At 34.4% G+C, this 14,368-nt stretch overlaps 1 protein-coding gene and 1 long non-coding RNA gene across 3 annotated transcripts; one reads left to right on the plus strand and one right to left on the minus strand.

Annotated features, from left to right (window-relative positions):
* The first annotated feature begins 3,819 nt into the window (after positions 1 to 3,819).
* On the plus strand, positions 3,820 to 12,571 carry LOC104904308 (SUMO-activating enzyme subunit 2). Of its 2 annotated transcripts, XM_010692525.4 has the most exons (11): positions 3,820 to 4,075; positions 4,198 to 4,287; positions 6,524 to 6,607; positions 6,687 to 6,905; positions 7,388 to 7,489; positions 7,591 to 8,043; positions 8,135 to 8,364; positions 9,484 to 9,577; positions 9,668 to 9,850; positions 9,939 to 10,036; positions 11,908 to 12,571. In XM_010692525.4, the coding sequence occupies exons 1-11, from the start codon at positions 4,043 to 4,045 to the stop codon at positions 12,251 to 12,253; spliced, it is 1,932 nt and encodes a 643-aa protein (XP_010690827.1). In that variant the 5' UTR covers positions 3,820 to 4,042; the 3' UTR covers positions 12,254 to 12,571. The 2 variants fall into 2 exon arrangements, with proteins under 2 accessions (XP_010690827.1, XP_019107090.1); XM_019251545.2 differs by lacking the exons at positions 3,820 to 4,075; positions 4,198 to 4,287 and adding an exon at positions 5,365 to 5,385.
* A 416-nt stretch (positions 12,572 to 12,987) lies between these two features.
* LOC109135941 (uncharacterized) lies at positions 12,988 to 14,368 on the minus strand. Its single transcript, XR_002040803.3, has 2 exons — positions 13,953 to 14,368; positions 12,988 to 13,852 (listed from the first exon to the last, which is right to left on the minus strand). It is a non-coding gene; the product is annotated as an uncharacterized LOC109135941 (long non-coding RNA).

A 14,368-nucleotide genomic window follows, 5' to 3' on the forward strand; every position in this document is an offset into this window, starting at 1 on the left:
TGTTTCCAGTTGCAAAATTTGATTGGTTTTGTTTCTGGCACTTAAGTCTCTCACAATTCTTTTTTTTTTTTTTTACTTTCAACGTTAAATTCTATGAACAAAATAGATATTTATTGAATTTATTTATGATTTATAATATTATAATTTTTTAGTTGATTTTTGAATTAAGTACAATACTTCATAAAACTGTAAAGAAAGTGGACACTTTGATTTCAAGTCAATTTTTTCATAGGTTGTAGTTTGTAAGTGAATTTTTAAGTTTTTGTAAAGCTTCCTCGTTTTAGTGATTTGCATAACGCAAATTATGCAATTTTATGATTTTTGTTAACCCGTGAGTGATTGTTATAATTATATTTTTGGTATTTTTGTTTGAAGCCCCTTTTGATTTGTAAGTGAATTTGTGATTTAGAATGGGAAGGGCGTGACATAGTCTCTTTATTCGGGGACACCATAGCTCCCCCCATTCCCTTATATAATAGAGATATGTTGTACTTTAATTCTTGAATGATATTTTATATAAACCTTTTTTTATCTTGATAATTAATCGCTATTATATAATAGAAAAAGATAGGTCCAAATATGTGTAAAAGTTTCATTATATATAGGAAACACTATAAAAAAGTATACTTCCTCCGTTTCAAAATAGATGCTACATTGTTGACTTTTCCACTATTCGTGAATGAGGTTTGACCATGCATTATTTACTATTAGGTAAAATCAAATGTTATAATGTAATATGTTGTTGGATTTGTCTTAATGTATATTTTCAGAAAATCAAAATTTTATACTTTACTCTAATACATAATTAAAGATATTAGTAGTCAAAGTAGTGCCTCGACAAGCGTTTTAGTCAACAATGTACCATCTATTTTGAAACGGAGGAAATATAATATTTTTCCTTGTCTAACTTCTAAATCATGATTTCACTACAAATACACCTCTATTTTTTAACATGACCCACCATTAATTGTGAATGATTCTTGAGAATAGTGATTTGTAAGTAAATTTTTGTAAATGTTTTTGTATGTATTGACGTTTTAGGTTAGTTTTAGTTTGTATTCAAATTTTAAGTTTTAATAAAGTTTCCTGATTATTTGCGTGATTTGTGTGATTTTTATAACGTGATTTTCTCAATTGTATGAGTGGTTTGTAAAGTTTCTTCTTTTAAGTGATTTGTGGGTGAGTGTTGTAAATTAATTTTCGATAGTTTTCTTTTAGTGCCGATTTTGATTTTGACATTCCTTTTGTAATTTAGAGAGGAAAGGGGGGCAAAATAGGCATTTCAAAAAAGGACACTATTGCTCCCCCTTCCCTTATATAATAGAGATCTAACAAGGACTAATAAACTTAGATTCATTCAGATAAAAGAAAAAAAAGTTTAATAGAATAGGTCCATAATCTCCTATATTTGTAATCTTAAACATACTTGCACGATTGTACGATCGTTTTGTGTAAGTGCACCATTCCTTCCTCCAGACCAATTAGCTCAATATGAAAGAGCGTTTCATGGCAATAGAAAAACGTGTAGGTATAGGTTCATCTCTTGTATAGGACGATATATTTATACAAAATATTATACAAAACCCTTCACCCTAACCACAGAGTCACTAACCAACATACTAGCTAGAACTTTGATGTATATGATCTTATATATAAGTACATGAAATGTCATACAATTATATCAAGCCATGATATATCCATTTTAAGAAAATTATTAACTATATAATATGTTCTTCACACTAAATTGTACTATATCTGTTCCTATTTAATCTACACGGTCTGTTTCAAGTTAATCAATGAAAAAGTGAAAAAAAAAATAGGAGAGAGATTAGAAGGATTCTAAAAAGTGGGGAGTAAGAAGTACAAAGAGTAAATAAAAAATAGGGGAGAAAGAACAATGGGGTAGGTGGGGGTTTAAGTGGTTAATTTATTTGGCGAGTGACCACATGGGGAACAAAAATTGGGAATATTGATTGAATATTTTTTACCTTATATAGATAAATTGGCAGTATAACTTTTTAAAATGAGCGGTTTGAAAAGACTTGTATGACATGAAAAATCTCTATATATATGCTGAGAGATCTTTTAGATGTAAAACAAGTAACTAATAATAGCGCGTGACACAAAACTAGATGTACAATATATATTTTTTTATTTAATTAGACAAAAAATATATTTTGAATGTACAAATAACATGTGAATGTACATGAAAGAGTTTTGAATGTACATGGCCTAAAAAATAAATAACAGATAATTGAGTGTGCATGCAAAAAGTAACTCTTGAAAATTGAAAAAAAGGGCTATAGACAATCTTAATTATAAGTAACCACCTTACATACTAGCTAGCTTCTTAAAATTTAAACTACTGTGTAATCCTATATTATATTAATAAAGTAAAGTTCAATAATCTATCAAGGGCAACAAATATATATTTATGATTTAATTTATAAAATCAAATAAGTTGGGTATCCAAAATTTATAGGATTCAGATATAGTATGAAAATTCGAAACTTGTATAGAGGATCAAATATATATATATATATTTTTCCATATTGAATCAATGGTATTGATTTACAACATTTTCACAAAGCTTATCAAAACTATTACCGTGAAACACATAACATATTGACCACAGATACAAACTACAAGGCAATTACTTGAAAATGCATCAAAGTTCATCCTTTAAATTTTAAAAGTAACATAATAGATACACGCCAAACTTCAATTCCAAACAAGGCTTTGCACATAAAATATGAGTCTGAGTAGCATTTCGCACCAACACGCATATTAATTTTGGGTGAATATTATAATTTGCTTTTGTAAAAGTCAACAATACAATTAATTATACTACAGCTGCTCTAAAAAGGGGTGCATATGAGTTGGATTGAGTTAAGAGTCGCAATAGTAAACTTAAATGTAAAAATGACTCGAGAGTACTTGTGCAATGGAATGTCAAATTAGTCCCCACTTGGTGATGTAATAATGGACGGGGAGTAACATAATCCAAGTTTGCTAAGTACAATAATTTTGAACCATTTATAAGATAATATATATACAATATGCAATGAGATTCACTAACTGTCCTTATTTTACACCTTACATTCATTTTGTCACAACATCCAGCCACTGCTCATACTTATAAGTAAGTCATAATTAATTGTTGTACGAAGTTATTTTGTCGTTTTTTCCTGTGTAAAATAAAATATTAACATTACCATAACGTTAAGAAATAAAATAATGAGTTCAATCGAGTTAGACAAAACCTCATACTTGACCCGATTCAATTTAAACTCTACGATGGTGATGGCAGAATTATCATACGCCTTTGTGTTTTTTTCTAATATATCTTTATTAGGTTAAATTTTGAAAAACATTTCATACCTTTTTTGTAAAAAGATCGAGAAAAAAGGAGGTATGTAAAAAAATTCTTATAAAAAATAAACATGATATTATGAAAAATTTATATCAAAAGTTAAACTACAATGTCTTACATGCATATATAATACAAATAAAATGACTTAATTTCCATAAAATAATATTAATAATTTAGCACATCGTCGGAGCCCAAAAACTATCGGTTTTCGAAAACAAAGAGAATAAGATCCCGTATTTTTATATTGTGAGAAACTGAACTGAAAACAAATCCAAAAGAATAGGCGCAAGTCCCTACCACTCCTCATCCTCCAAAAATTCAACAATTACCAAACACATTGTCAATTGTCATTATGCATAGCTTAGCTAAAAAAGGGCCAAAATGTAGATTTGGATCATAGCAATAAACAATAGGTAATGTATTAGACTTGACTTCTCTTCGCGAGTGATAATAATTTCACACTTTCATTTCAGTCTTCTTGGCGCCCGCCAATCCTCAGAGAGAGAAACAAAGAGAAAGTGTGTTTTTTCGGGTGTAAAATCAACCTCTTTAGATTCCCCACTATTACTTCACTAAAAAAACCCTCCACTTCATTTTTCATTTTCTCTCTCCAACAATCACGAATTTCCTCTTAAACTTCAATTTTCTCCTTCAAATTCGTTCTCTTCAATGGCTTCTCAGCATCAGTTAAACGCCATTAAGGTAAACTTCTCTGCACTTTTTTTTGCATGCCCTAATTTTCCGCTTTTATTCACTGTTTCGATTGATTTTTGGTGTGAATTTTAAAATCTATCTAATTTTTCATTGTTTTGGGTGAAATTTAGGGTGCGAAAATTCTCATGGTTGGTGCTGGTGGTATTGGATGTGAACTGCTCAAAACTCTTGCTCTTTCTGGTTTTGAAGACATTCATATAGTGAGATTTTTCTCTACTATCGCTTTCATTTTTTTGATTTTCTTTATTACTAAGGTTTAATTGAGTTTTTGAAGGTTAAAGGTTTTAGGTTTTGCTTAAATTGAGTTCATAGTAGTTAATTGGACGGTTTTAGTTAAATATGTGCGAAGAAATTGTATATAATTGTTTGATATATGGGTTTTTTAATCTTTTTTGCTCATTTTGTGAAAGTACTTTGTCAAATTTGGTAAAGAAAACCTCTAAATTTGTATTAGCAGGTTTTAGTGGATTATGAGAAACTATTAATGCGGAATTATTACCGGTTAACGAAGGTTCTCAGTAAGTGAGTTTCTTTCGAGTTTTGGCGGTTGACTTTGAATTTTAGTTAGGTAAGCTGCATTTTCACTTTCTTTGGAATGGAGGATGGTTTAGTGTTGCTTTTGAAAGTACTATAGATGGTAGAGTTGATCCTTTTAAATGTAAGCTCACTCGAGTTAAATGTAGCTCGAAAAGAATACAGTTGAGAGTTGGGAGACTTGCTATTGTGATATGCATTAGTGTTTCTTGACTTGGTTGGCTTTGTTTACACATGAATGTGTATGTATGTGTTCTGATGCTTGGATTAGGGGTTCTTTTTAGTGCTTTTGTCTAATAGGTGTGCCAAGTGTCATGGTGTACTTGAGAGTTAAAGGAGTTGAGAATCACATTGTTTGAGCTTTGTGTTGAAACTTTAGTGTAATCATACCATGTGTAATAGGTGCTGAAAGGTGCCAGATATGTAGAACAGAATTGTCTTGTACATTTATGCTTTAAATTTACTATATTTACTAACTTTGACTTGTCCTAGGAAATGCATCTTGAATTTGGACTAATATTTGTCACAGATCCTCTATACGATCCATCATAGATTTATAGAAGTTATCGATTTCTTCACTTGTGACACTGTTTCTCAGGGAGGCCTCCTATTTTGGAAATATATATGTTGAACATGAGAAAGGAAGAAGGGCTTTACTTGTAGACATGCTAAAGATTATTTGTTTTCTCCAAGGTCTCGACTCTTGATGCTTGCTGATTTGAGGCTTGGCATGTAGAGGGGAAGGTCCATGGAATTGGATGATGGTAAACTTTGAAGGTCAAAATTAGGATATTTGTATGCATTCATTGCTGATTGACTGTAATAAGAATAAAGAATTGAGGTGATTTAGCAATGTTCTGAACATAGTATTATTATCATTAGTAGTAGTAGTACTATTATTAATGTTTTTTTTTCACTGTTGTTGCCAGTGAAAGTTATTCGAGATTACCTATTATATATTATTTTCTGCGAATAACTACTTAATACACATATGAACAACTAGATAATCTGCACATTTGTCTGGCAACACTTTCAATTGACATCCCGTTAGGTTTTATGTTAAGATGGCCCCCTTTATTGCTTCCCTCCCTTTGGTCCACTAACATTTCTCTTTTCTTTTTTTTTTCTATTTGTTTTCACATTAGTCGATATGGCCCTAGGAGGCTAGGAGCTGACAGAAAAATGCATTTGGACATACTTGCAAAAAAGAATGCAACTAATTATCTGCAAAATGGCAACAATTTCTCACCTTTTTCTTTGCCATTTTGTTATGAACTAATTGCCCTTTTCCCAACTTTGCAATCCTGTGCTAGAATTGACAAGTATTTAAGAATATTTAATAGTCAAAATACTTGTAAGTGCCCTACATGATCAGAAATAAGATGCTGTGATGTGTTCGATTGGCACAAAGTTGTTCACGTGTTCTGCACAAATTAGAGAGAGAAGGGTGAGGTAAGAGTGGGAAGCTGAATTATGAGCAATTGTAACATAAAAGGTATGAAAGCCATCAATTGGTACTGTTTCCACTTACTTTTTACTTTCTGATAACTTATTATGTAGTACTTTGTTCAAACAGTTATATTAGGTAGTCATTTGCAAGGTGGTTTATATTAGGATTTGATGACAAAGTTTCCTTCTTACTGTTTTTGTTAATATTACTGCATTTTGGAAAATAGTTATTGCTATGTTTCCTTTCCGTTTTTTGGAAATAAGTTATTGTTTACCAGCTGTTCTTCCTTTTGTTGCTGTTGCTCCTGCTGTCGTTTTATTTTTTACCGTCTCATTTATTCTGATGGAGAACAAGTTCAGAAGAAGATTTTTAAAATTATTTGTCAGTATGCATCTGATGGTGCAAAAACAATATCCAGTGGCCACATTATATTTACTCATTTCTGTTTGCAGATTGACATGGACACAATAGAAGTTAGCAATTTGAACAGGCAATTTTTGTTTCGACAGTCTCATGTTGGACAATCAAAGGCAAAAGTATGTACAACCCCTGCGACTTAGTGGTTTATGGTGACTGCCTAGAAATTGAGTTTATAATACTAAAATCTTTGTTCAGGTTGCTCGTGATGCTGTATTGAAGTTCAGGCCTCATATAAGTATTACAGCCTACCATGCTAATGTTAAGAGCTCTGACTTTAAGGTGGACTTCTTTAAGCAGTTCAATGTTGTTTTGAACGGTCTGGATAATCTTGATGCTAGGCGCCACGTAAACCGCATTTGCTTGGCAGCTGGCGTTCCATTAGTAGAGAGTGGGACAACTGGGTTCTTGGGACAGGTTAAATTTCTCGTAACTTTCAAAGATATGTGATTATACATCAAAAGCATTAGGCTGGGCATCTCCCTTTCTCCCATTTTTCATCAAACATTGCGTGTTACTGCTTCTGTCTGAAAGACTACTTGTCACCAACCTTAATCCTGGCAATCAGGCTTAATTTGGCATGAATCTTGTTCACTAGCAGGCTAGCAGCCTTAACACCCTGGAACAAGTATCATTCCTCATTATCCTGGTTAGTTGGATGGATAGAAGGCTTAATGTGGCATGATTAGTGATAATATACAAAAATAGCATGCGTATGCGTCTAGAGGAGCTACTTCAATTTCGAATTAGTATGTCCTTCAGTCAGATTGATTATCTTGATTCTGTTCCATGTGGCCCCAGTTTCTATTTTGTTGTGATGGTTTGTGTGAATTTGTTATTTGAAATTTTCGCAACATTCATTATTGGATCTGTATTGTTTTCTGCGGTGGTGGAATCAGGTAGCTGTGCATGTGAAGGACAAAACTGAATGTTACGAGTGCTATCCTAAGCCTGCTCCAAAAACGTATCCTGTTTGTACTATTACTAGTACACCATCAAAGGTATGTTCTTTTCCCCCTTAACAACCATCTCCTGCATCCCTATGGCCTGCTTTTCACTGTAGTTTGTATTGTTGTAATGAGTTTACTTTTTGACCTTGCAGTTTGTTCACTGTATAGTTTGGGCCAAGGATTTACTCTTTGCCAAGTTCTTTGGTGACAGAAATCAGGAAAATGATCTCAATGTGCGTTCAAGTGATGGTGCTAGCTCCTCAGAACATTCCGATGATGTTTTTGAGCGTAGGAATGATGAAGATGTTCAGTCCTATGGAAGGAGAATATATGATCATGTTTTCGGGTACAATATTGAAATGGCTTTGTCTAACGAGGAGACGTGGAAAAATCGTACCAGGCCAAAGCCAATATATTGTAGAGATGTTCTATCTGATAATCAGCAAAATGGAAACCTTGATAAATGTGGTTCCTGTAGTGATTTAGCTTCAGTTTCAGCAATGGCATCACTCGGGCTGAAGAATCCACAGGACGTGTGGAGCCTGGCAGAGAACTCTAAAGTATTCCTAGAGGCTCTGAAATCTTTTTTCTTGAAAAGAGACAAGGTTTTGTTCCATCCTATCTCCTTTTTCATTTAATAAGCCAAAGATTTTTATTGGCCTTGGGGTACTAATGTGTAGTTAATGCCATGAACAGGAAATTGGCAGCCTTACTTTTGATAAAGATGATCAGTTAGCTGTTGAGTTTGTTACTGCTGCTGCTAATGTACGAGCTGCTTCTTTTGGTATTCCTATGCATAGTCTCTTCGAAGCAAAAGGCATTGCTGGCAATATTGTTCATGCAGTGGCAACAACAAATGCTATAGTTGCTGGGTTGATTGTCATTGAGGCCATTAAGTTGCTTACTATGGACTTGGAAAAGTTGAGGTCAGTCCTAGATCCTCCTGCCTACTTCTTTTAAATAAAGCAAAAATATGATTCTGAATATATTTGCTCATCAAGGAATTGGATATATGATTCAGGAATTGGATATATAAAACCCAACTGCACTCATTGTGGAATGTGGATTGTTTCATGTTGGGATTGAGAACAAATGTAAAATATCTGTATCTCATGAACCTGGTGAATCATATGATAAGCAGAAAGAAGCAATACTGATATAAATAAACTATGAATATTTTTTTTATGCTTATATGGCCGATATGGGTACAATAAACAAAAGAATAGTTTTTTTTTTCCCTGAAAAGTTATATACTTCCTTCATTGTTTAATAAATTGTACACTTTTTCTTTTGAGATGTTCCCACATTAACCTCATTCTTTTTATACCATGTAAGGATTATAATCTTAATGTCAGTTTTGCCTTTTATGCCTCCATCCATCAACTTGTCTCTATGTTAAGATCTTCTCTTACATTACACACACACACTCTTCTCTCTGCCCACTTCTTAAATTTTATTTATATTTAACCGCTATGTCTTATGTCTGTGCCAAACTACAGTAGAATAAGTGGATATAGATTGCGCATCCCATGATGATAAGCACATGCGTTTCTGTAAAATTTGTCTACCAAAGCATTTGCTTTTGAGGCAAAATTGTTTCAGATATTGGAGTTCTTTGACTATTTTATTAGTCCTCTGCTAAAAAGTTTTTTTTGTAGCGATATCTTATTTGACGTCATTCTGTGATGTTTAGCTGCTTGGGTCTATCAGTCTATGTTATATCTGTGGTTTCTTTACAAGGTTGATAACTGAATGCTGAATGTACTCCTTGTAGAGTGTGTGTAACATCATGTGCTCATCTTTGTTATACGAGTCTTTGCTCTTTTTTGTTTGCATTTAAACAAAATACCCCCGTTACTACCTTATAGAAGTGAAGAAAAATGCTCAGAGTTGAGATGGTTCCCTTTGATAGGTGACCGTGGTTTATGAAATGTTGCTTAATGAGCTGTCATTCTTTTTTATTGCATGTCTATTACTTAGCTGATGGACTGTGTATCGTATGGTAAGTTAATTTATGTATTTGTTTTCTTGTAACGCAAATCCAGGATGACTTACTGTAATGAACATCCAAAAAGAAAGATGCTTCTTATGCCAGTTGAGCCATTTGAGCCTAACAAAGCATGCTTCGTCTGTTCTAAGGTAATTGTTTTTTCCTTGTCTACCTCTTGATCTGCTGTTTGACTTCCGTGAATGAATTTTTCCCCTTCTAAAATGATGCTGTTTCTGCAGACCCCATTGACACTTGAGGTTAATGCTTTGCGCACGAAATTACGGGACCTTATTGAGAAAGTTGTACGAGCAAAGCTGGGAATGAACCTGCCAATGGTGATGACTGGTCATTCCCTGATATATGAGGTTGGTGATGATCTTGATGAAGATGAGAAAAGGAATTATGAAGCAAATCTTGAGAAGGTGCTTGCTCCTGTGTTTTTGTTATAGCTTTATTAACATGTATACCGTGGTATAGTGAAGCTCTGATACTTTTGGTTTTCTGTTCCAGGTGCTTTCAGAGCTTCCATCTCCAGTGACAGGTGGTACGACCATCGTAGTTGAGGATCTTCAGCAGGAATTATCCTGTGAAATTAACATAAAGCAAAGGTTTTCCTTTTGGTTACTTCTAAATGTCTGACCTTTAGATCTGATAGCACTTAATAAGCCTGGAGAAATTTCAGTCTTCATGTTTGTGTTGGTTTTCTTGCTGACTGGTGTTCATATCTGTGCTTCTTTTTTCTGGCTTAAGAAATTATAAACTCATAAAGAGTCTTCTTGGTGCTTCCTAGATGATATTGATTGATGCTATGTCTTCATATTTGGTTTCTGAGCTGTTGGTTTCAGAGAACGCATTGGTTTCGTTATATACTCCAGTATGTCTATTGTTCTTAAAGACACCAAGGAGTCAAATTGATGCATTTGAATCCTTCTCTCCAGTGAAGGAGATGTTTGGAGCCTAGTTTGAGACTCTGTTATCTATTTACTGCATTTTCTCGTGGCGCTACTTTTCTTTTTCCTACATTCTCTATCATCCTTTGTTTCTTTAAACATCTCCCCTAAGTTGCAATTTGCGGGGCACTTGAGTCAGCCTCTGGCACCCAACTGCTTGTCCCCTATCCAATTTTTGGGTTCCGATTTTTTTCAAAGAAACGGAAGCTGGCAGGGCCCCTCAACCTCAAGTCCTTTGTTTTCTTTCTCTCACCCTTTCTCTTAAACCCCCCTTTGTACTCGTGTTATTCAAATTTCTTACCCTATATGTTTGAAGAATCTCTATATGCTATTTTTGTGTGTTTACTAATTTATTAGTAGGTAAAAAGAAGTTGAAGACACTGCTCTATTCCTCTATCCTCGTGATCCTCTCAACACATCATCCTGATTTAGCTCCACCCTGAATTATTTGTGTGGTGTTTGTATTAATTTGAAAGTCGAGATAATTTGACAAAAAAACCTTGAGACTTTTTTTTTTTTTCCTTTCCACTTTCTTAGATTTCGATCATGTTTCGTTCGGGGAATAGTGTTCAAATAACACTTCATCTACTAGTGTACATACAGTCACACATCATCTTGTCCTTATTCTGTCACAAAGGTGTACCACCAGTATCTCTCCCTCCAATTTCTTCATTTTGTACTAAGCATCTTACCCCATTCCCTTAAGTGCCAGCATAATGGCTCAGATCAGATGTTCATTTTACCTTCGCCTTTCCGCTGTTAGCCTCAGCCATGTCTCCTGCCCAGCTTTTGCACATAAGTGCATATCTTTCTTCGCCAAGAATTTGTATTTTCAGTAGAATATTAAACGACTTCCACTCCTTTTCTTCTCCCTTAGCTCAAACTCAGCAATGATTTATTACATCAGAGTGATTTCTGTAGAAGTATGCCTTTTGGCCTCATCGCTATGACCTGATTACTTGTGGCCCCTCATGGGTTAAAAACTCCATTTAAAATGTGCCACATACGATTTAAATCTCGGAACATGAAGAAGTGGTTGATTTGACTTGGATTGATGGTCTTGATTTAAATAATTGGGGTATGACATTCATGTTTTTAGGTGCATTGTTTTTCTAGCCTACAGAAGCTGTGAACTAAAATGCAGAGGGAGCTTGTTTCACCCTGTCTTGGCCTAAGGATGGGGATATCTCAGCCTCAATTTCCCCCCTTAACTGACCAATAATTGTTTTAGCAACTTAGGGTTTCATAGGTGATGACTGAGGGCTGGGGAGTTGCAAATGGTTTACGCATTTATCTGAAGGGTGTTGACCTAAGAGATAAAACATTATGCAATCTCAACCTAAGAGATGATCATTGATGTCTCTCTTCATGTCTTAAAGTATTATTTCTAAGTTGATGAAATTTAAGCCACCTTCCTTATAAATGCCTCATTGTCTGTTTAAAACCATGAATTAATTTCTCATGGGACTTTTCTGGAGCCAGCTATCTCTAATTGTATTGGAAATGCCATTTCTTCATTGATTGTGCAGAGAGGAGTTTGATGAGGAAAAGGAGCCTGATGGGATGGTTCTCATTGGATGGTCACAGGCTCCAACTAGTACAGAAAAGAATGGTACTGTTCAGAATGGTGAGAGCACATCAGGTACAGCTGAAGTAATGCATTTAGATATTGCAGAAGTAGGGGAAGCTGAAGCCAATACAGCTTCTAAGAAAAGAAAATCGTCGGACCCTTCAAATTCCTCTGGCTTTCACCCTACAAGTGGAAATGACATAAGAAGCAAGAACAAAGAGGTAATTTTGGAAGATGATGGCGATGACCTTATTGTACTTGAGAATTTGAATTCTGAACCAGCCAAGAAGAAAAGGCTGGTATAAATCGCTTTGGATATTCTTTTTGAAAAACTTTTTAACCTTAATTCACCATTAGAGGTCTGTTAGATTGCCTAGCATTTGACTGTGAGTTAGGTCTGTTTTCTCTAGCTTTTGACTCTAACACAGTCTACTTTTGTCACCTTGTCTTAAGGTTCAAATGTAGGATGATTTTAGCATTTTGTTACTCTGTAAATTATTGACTGATTCACCTTATTATCTGAATCTATTGGAATCTTGTATAAGCTGACACCTTGAAAATTTGCTAGCTTTGATATTGATTATCAAGCTGCTATTATGAATTATATTATGCTGTTCTCAGGACTTCCCATGTCATGTTGGCTGTTTCCTTGCCCTGTTTCGCATGGTTAAACTGGTAAGTTTTAGCTGCAATGCTACCCCCAGATTTCATTATGTCTAATGGTAAATTAGGGTAATTTTTGTTTTAGGATTTAGTCAGTGAATTGTAGACAGCATGCTGTTGTATGCAGAAAGCCATGTGATTTCACAGCTAACGAAACGGGGTTAATGAACCTCTTTGCTATTTAGTCAATTTTTCTTCCTAGAAGAAAGCAATATAAATATGCATTATTACTTGAATCTTATTTCCCACCTCTTTGTCTATGGCCTCTCCTTTGTTAACTATATACTGATTGTCTAACTTAATGTGTACTTCTGAAGTTTTGGTCATATTAATAATGTTATTGTTCTTTGATATATCACTCTGTTTGATATTATAATATTACAAACAAGTACCAGTTTATAAACAAAATTTTTATAGTAGTTATGTAGGTATACTATAATTTCACACTCAAGCATCCTAAATTATAAGGACCTATTCCAGAATTGCCCCTGTTTCTGCCACTGACTATTTGCGTATTAAAAATAATTAGTACCATGTAAACTACGGTCTTCTGATTTTATGATTTGAGTTTCTTCTGGAACTTAGATTTCTTGCATTTGTAGGAATTCAGGTACTGGTTGCTACATCAATCTTTTGTCCAAGACATCAGGTTTCTTCACTTCCAAGGTCAAACCTGTCCATGGAATCAGGTTACTTCTTGTGTTAATGCTTGGTTTTACTTCTATACCTTCCTCTCTAGCCCACGGTTGTACATAGTGCCATTGTGGTGGACGCAACTGCCTCGATATATGTGACTATCGAAACGCAGGCTGTTTGAAAATTTCGCACAAACTCATAAGGTTCAAATGTAGGAGGGTATAGGGTGTTTCAAAATTCAATGCTTAGTTTATCTCATGAATGTTTTTACAGTATGGAAAATCTGCCTGTTCTTATAAAATCCTAATCCCTATATTAGTATTTACAATATGATTTAGTTTACGAAAAAAGTAGGAAAAGGGCCATATCTTTTCCGATGTTTCCGTAAGGGCATTTAAACACCTATGCATGGCATAGGAGCTCGGTTGTTGCCGGATATATGCCTACATGGTGAAGGAGGAGCCTGCATGTTTTCTTCATTTATGTAGTTCTTCCTCTTCTTTGGCTTCCTATGATCTTGTTTCTTTAAATCGTCTAACGTATGAACATCCGCCAAACATGCAAATGATCTTGATTTTTCCGAGTAGTATCGAGATAATCCTCTTCTATCAACGAAAAACAAACAAAATGAAACATCATAAGTTTGATTCTGTCAAAGCCATAATAATAACTCTCTAACTTCGTGGCATAAACGATTATACTTACTTTCGTGGAAGATTCATCATAAGAGCATCCATGTCGAAAATATCTGAAGTTCTAGTTATATTTTCCATTATTTTGAGAGAAAAGAGGTTAGGGGTGGGGGTTGAGGAGGGGAAGAGACTTTGCTGCCTAGAATATAGGGGATGAGATGTATAAGCTTATATAAGTTGGTGGCTGAAGAAAAGAGTTTTGAAGGATCAAAATGTTTTAACATGTCATATATGGAAGTTGCTCATTTATAGCCTAAGGTTCATAATTAGATTTTCTTTTATATAACAAAAAACTATGGAATGGTTTTGAGCCATAAAAACATGCGTGTCCACCTTATTTGCAGATGGCCGACGTGTGAATCAACGTTGATATATATGTTCGATCGTTTGGTTTAGAATCAACGTGTGAATCAATGGCTTTATGTTTGG

This window comes from Beta vulgaris, chromosome 9 (genome assembly GCF_026745355.1).
Source record: "Beta vulgaris subsp. vulgaris cultivar EL10 chromosome 9, EL10.2, whole genome shotgun sequence".
Lineage (NCBI taxonomy): Eukaryota > Viridiplantae > Streptophyta > Magnoliopsida > Caryophyllales > Amaranthaceae > Beta > Beta vulgaris.

Excerpts from the sequence above, each read along its gene's own strand:
- LOC104904308 (XM_010692525.4), top strand. The coding sequence starts at position 4,043 with ATGGCTTCTCAGCATCAGTTAAACGCCATTAAG. Across the intron at positions 6,906-7,387 it reads CAACTGGGTTCTTGGGACAG|GTAGCTGTGCATGTGAAGGA; the intron begins GTTAAATTTCTC and ends TGGTGGAATCAG. Across the intron at positions 8,365-9,483 it reads ATGGACTTGGAAAAGTTGAG|GATGACTTACTGTAATGAAC; the intron begins GTCAGTCCTAGA and ends ACGCAAATCCAG.